At 37.1% G+C, this 4,534-nt stretch overlaps 1 protein-coding gene across 1 annotated transcript; it reads right to left on the reverse strand.

The window, feature by feature from the left end:
- Positions 1–790: 790 nt before the first annotated feature.
- Positions 791–3,708, reverse strand: LOC127131364 (uncharacterized). Its single transcript, XM_051060291.1, has 3 exons — positions 3,609–3,708; positions 2,483–3,419; positions 791–896 (listed from the first exon to the last, which is right to left on the reverse strand). Exons 1-3 carry the CDS (start codon positions 3,706–3,708, stop codon positions 791–793), a joined length of 1,143 nt encoding a protein of 380 aa, XP_050916248.1.
- Between the last annotated feature and the right edge of the window lie 826 nt (positions 3,709–4,534).

Raw genomic sequence — 4,534 nt, forward strand, 5'->3', positions numbered from 1 at the left:
CTTGCTTGTGAAAATAGGTTGTTGGACCTGTACTTATTTTTATTTTATTTTTTTCAATTTGCTTACCTTTTATTCATTTGGATTAGCGCTAACTAACCAACTAAATGTGTATTAAGATTAAATACATAAGCAATTTTTTTAGAAATAAACCATTTTCATTATTTGCGTTGTGGTTGATTATTGTTTACTCATTTGTTTATCGCAAATTTAAAGGAGTAAGGGCACAACAATGTTGGGGTAACTATGACTCCATTCTAAAAATCTAAAGGTCTTGGTCTAAATACCATTTAGTTTTATTTAAACCCGATTAAATCTAATAAGTTTGAATTCAAATCATTTTTATTAGTACGACTCTAAAAGACTTTATTTTAATGATTTAAACTTCGGATGAAAAAGGGTATGGTAGGCGTTCGCTTCACTATCTCTCGAGTCTTTGAATAATTGGCGTCCACCATATTACTCGGATTCTTGTCATTTAATTAAAACCTTAATCATACAATTTCAAATCACCTTTTTCAAATTAAATATAATTTCTAATTTCAAATTATTTTTAAACCATAATTATACAAGTTCAAATCATTTCTTTCTAATTAACACAATTTCTAAAAACATTCTAAATTCTAATCTTCCGATAATAAAAGGATAGGAGGCGTTCGCCTCACTATCTTTCGATTATTCGAATAATTGGCGTACGCCACATTGCTCGAATTTTCGTCATCAAATTAAAATCGCAATCGAATAAATTCAAATCACCTTTTTGATCAAATACAATTTCACAAAAATAAATAACTTAAACTTTAATCGATTGAATGGGAGGCGTTCGCTTCGCCATTCCTTGATTATTTGAATAATTGGCGTACGCCACATTTCTCAAATCATCAACTTTCCAAACAAACCTACAAATTCAAATTCAAATTATTTTCATATATCAAATACAACGTCCAAAAACATATCTTTTATAAATTAAACTTCGGATGACAAAAGATGGGAGGCGTTCGCCTCACCATCTCTCGATTATTTGAATATTTGGCGCTCGCCACATTGCTCAAGTTATCGACTTCCGATTAAAATACTTTAAATAAACTTGGATAAGGAAATAGGTGGCGCTCACCTCATTATTCTTTGAATAAGCAAGTAGGAGGCGTACGCCTCACTACCGTGCATGTTCAACATCCACAAACAAACTTTCAAAATAATTCGAACGAAAAAGGAATAAAAGGCGTTCGCCTTGTTATTTCTCGAAAGGATTGGACAATTGGTGTGCACCATATTGCTTAATCTTTCGTCATTCTTCTTCAAAATACCGAACATATTAAACTTAATTCCTCGCCCCCGTGCGACCAACAACTTAAAACTCTTTTTGAAAGAACACTGTTAATCCTTTCTAATACGCACAACAAACCAACGCTTAAGCCTCCACCGAGAGTAGACAAGCCAACGTTTAGCCTTTAGGACGCGATCTACACAGCCGTTCATTAAAAGACACCAACAAAACCGTAGTTCCCTGAACTACGAATGCTCTGATTTCCTTATTGCACCATAAGGATACGTAGGCAGGAGATTGCTGTAACTTCGCATGCACACTAATAAAAAACCTCCCTTTTTCCCATTTTGAGGTCTTCATCCATCTCAATTAAATATTTAATTACTCAAAGAAAGCGAACAACAGTCAACTAACATTCAAATAGAAAATTAGACTAAAAGGTTCTCGTTGAGTACAACAGACGTGAGGGGTGCTAATACCTTCCCCTTGCGTAATCGACTCTCGAACCCGAATATGGTTGCGACGACCATTATTCTATTTTTCAAAGGTTTTATCGATATTTTCCTAGTCCTTCATTGGAATAAATAAAGTTCGGTGGCGACTCTGTTCGAACATTAAATTTTTCCGCGACCATCGCTAGGAATCGTATTTTTCGAGATGCGACACATTGCCACCAGTAGAGTCCTCTGCATCAACTCCAACATTGTCATCACCAACATGTTCAACTTGCTTTTCCTCTTTATCCCTCAAAGCCTTGATCAATTTTTCAAGCTTTATCTTTGTAGCAGTGCTAGACCGGATGGAATATCCAATTCTTTACATGTTTTCTTCAGCTGAGTAATAACGCTCTCCTTGGAAGTGGCAGGGCCAGGTACTTGAGAAGATGTCATGACAATATCTGGAACATGTGTTCCGGCAAAACAATTTGTAATTGAGGGATAAAGAAGATTCCATTTTCTTCACACTATCAATAGGAAATAAGATTCCAGGGTGTTGGTTCAGGATTATCCCACAAATGAGTGAGGGAAAGCAGATAGGCATCTTCACAACAGTTGAGAAGGCCTGCTTCAGAACTTGTTCAAAAATGTACTTCCCAAAATCAAAAGCTTTTCTTGTTCCAATAACATATATATAAACTTCTCAAGCCCATTAGAAATGGTTGAAGTATGAGTTGTAGGCACCCAGTTGGCCGTCCCAATCCTATGAAGGATTGCATACTTGACACTCAACTTCCCAGCTGACAGCTTTCCTCTGTTTGGCCAGTGTTTCACCTGCTTGGCAGTTATCTCCTTGCACACTTGGTCATCTGTAACCTCTAGCTCAGCATGAGGATCTTCAGTCCTTCCCAGAAACTTGTTAATTACAGCAGGAGAAAATGTCAAGACATTTCCTCTAACATACACCTTCATATAGTCTTCACTCTTCACATCATCACACCCATCATGAATGGTCACCACAAACTTCTTGACTAGATCTTCATAGCAAGGACCAAATTTTATGACAGTCTTCATCAAACCATCAACCTCTATAAGCTCCACAACCTCCTTACATTTTAGGGTATCCTTACCCAATTCCCTCTCCAAAGATATCCTCCTTTGAATAACAAACATCCATCTTTCAGCATTCTTCACATAATGTAAAGACACGTTGTCTAGTGGAGCCTCAGGCACAACATCATAAGACTTCTTTGGAGTAGATCTTCTCACAGGAGTGATGTCCTGGATGTCCTCTTTGACCTCAAACTCAGAATCACTTGAAGAAACAACTTTCCTCTTCCTCGTGGGAGTAACAACTTTACTCCATGATATAACAAGACCAACAAGAGATTTTCCTTTGGAACTTCTAGAGGGAGTGCTTTTCATACCACCTGATTTTCTTTTTATCTCCTTAGAAGGAGAATCTTCAAACATCACAGCCTTTCCTTTTCTTCTTTGAAGTCTCTTGGCTATTCCAGTTGACAAGATGTTGGTAAGAGGTTCCTCATCATATTTTAGGTCATCCACATTGATAAAATAATTAGCCTTCTTCTTACTCCTTCTTTCATGAGAAGCTTGCTCAGGGACACATTCATCATCTTTTTCACTAGAATCACCATCAGGGCTAGTTTCTTTTTCCAAAGATGTTTGAACATCTGGAAAAACATCTGAATGACTTTCTTCAACACAGAGGTAACACACTTACCGAAGGTCCTTATCAATGGAAATCCTTTCCGTTTCAGTTTAATTCTCGGTGACACCAGTATGCTTAGTAGGGTTTCTCAACTCAGAACCTTTAGACCTAGAACCCTCTTAAACAACAATCTTATCTTCACCAGGGATAGTAGGCTCAGAAACAAAAGACTTACCAGAAGTCTTGACATTCTTTGAAACATATGGCTTTGCTTTCTTCTGAGTGGGTGCAGGAATCATGGATAAGGGAGCAACATCCAAGACAAGATCAGACATATTGATCATTTGGAATGGTTCATCTGTCCTAGTAGTTGGAGAAGATGACCCAATGATTTCGGTTGAGATATGCATGGGCTTGGGTGAAGATTGTTTCGACATCTTTGGTAGTACTTGACACAGAAGGTTTGGGGAAAGACACGTGAGAAAAGGTGAGCACAAATTTCTGGAGAGGAATAAAACATTAGAACAAAATGGGTAACATGTTTCTGTCCAAAAAGATACACAGTGGAGTAATGGGATTAGACAAGCGTGTCGCGTGGAATGATTAAAGTGAAAAATTTGTTTGACACGCATAAATAGTTGTGATTGCTATAAGTCCTCATAAACATAAATACCAAATTTTCCTCTTAATTTTTCAAACGGAACTGCATCCAAGGCTTTGGTAAAAATGTCAGCAAGCTGATTCTCAGTGCTAACATGATGCTTGATATCAATGTGTTTAGTCCTACTGTGCTGAATAGGATTTTCAGAGATATTAATAACACTCAAGTTGCCACAGAATAATGTCATGACATCTTGTGTGACATTATATTCAATCAACATTTGTTTCATCCACATTAGTTGAGAGCAGTTGATACCCGCTGCTATGTACTCAGCTTCAGCAGTAGATAGAGATACACAATTTTGTTTCTTGTTGAACCATGAAATCAAATTGTTTCCCAAAAAGAAACATCCTTCAGAGGTGCTCTTCCTGCCATCAGCACTACCATCCCAATCAGCATCACAATTCCCCACTAACATGGAATTTGAATTATGGGAATATAACATTCCATAATCACATGTACCATTCACATACTTCAGAGTCCTTTTTACTTGATTGATG

This window comes from Lathyrus oleraceus, chromosome 3 (assembly GCF_024323335.1).
Source record: "Lathyrus oleraceus cultivar Zhongwan6 chromosome 3, CAAS_Psat_ZW6_1.0, whole genome shotgun sequence".
NCBI classification, from domain to species: Eukaryota; Viridiplantae; Streptophyta; class Magnoliopsida; order Fabales; family Fabaceae; genus Lathyrus; species Lathyrus oleraceus.

What these genes read in the sequence shown, in the direction of transcription:
- LOC127131364 (XM_051060291.1), bottom strand. Translation starts at nt 3,708, where the DNA reads ATGTCTGATCTTGTCTTGGATGTTGCTCCCTTATCCATGATTCCTGCA. An exon ending in AAAGAATGTCAAGACTTCTG is followed by an intron (nt 3,420 to 3,608) that starts GTAAGTCTTTTG and finishes TCTGTGTTGAAG; the next exon opens with AAAGTCATTCAGATGTTTTT. An exon ending in GCTGGGAAGTTGAGTGTCAA is followed by an intron (nt 897 to 2,482) that starts GTATGCAATCCT and finishes TTGAATTTGTAG; the next exon opens with GTTTGTTTGGAAAGTTGATG.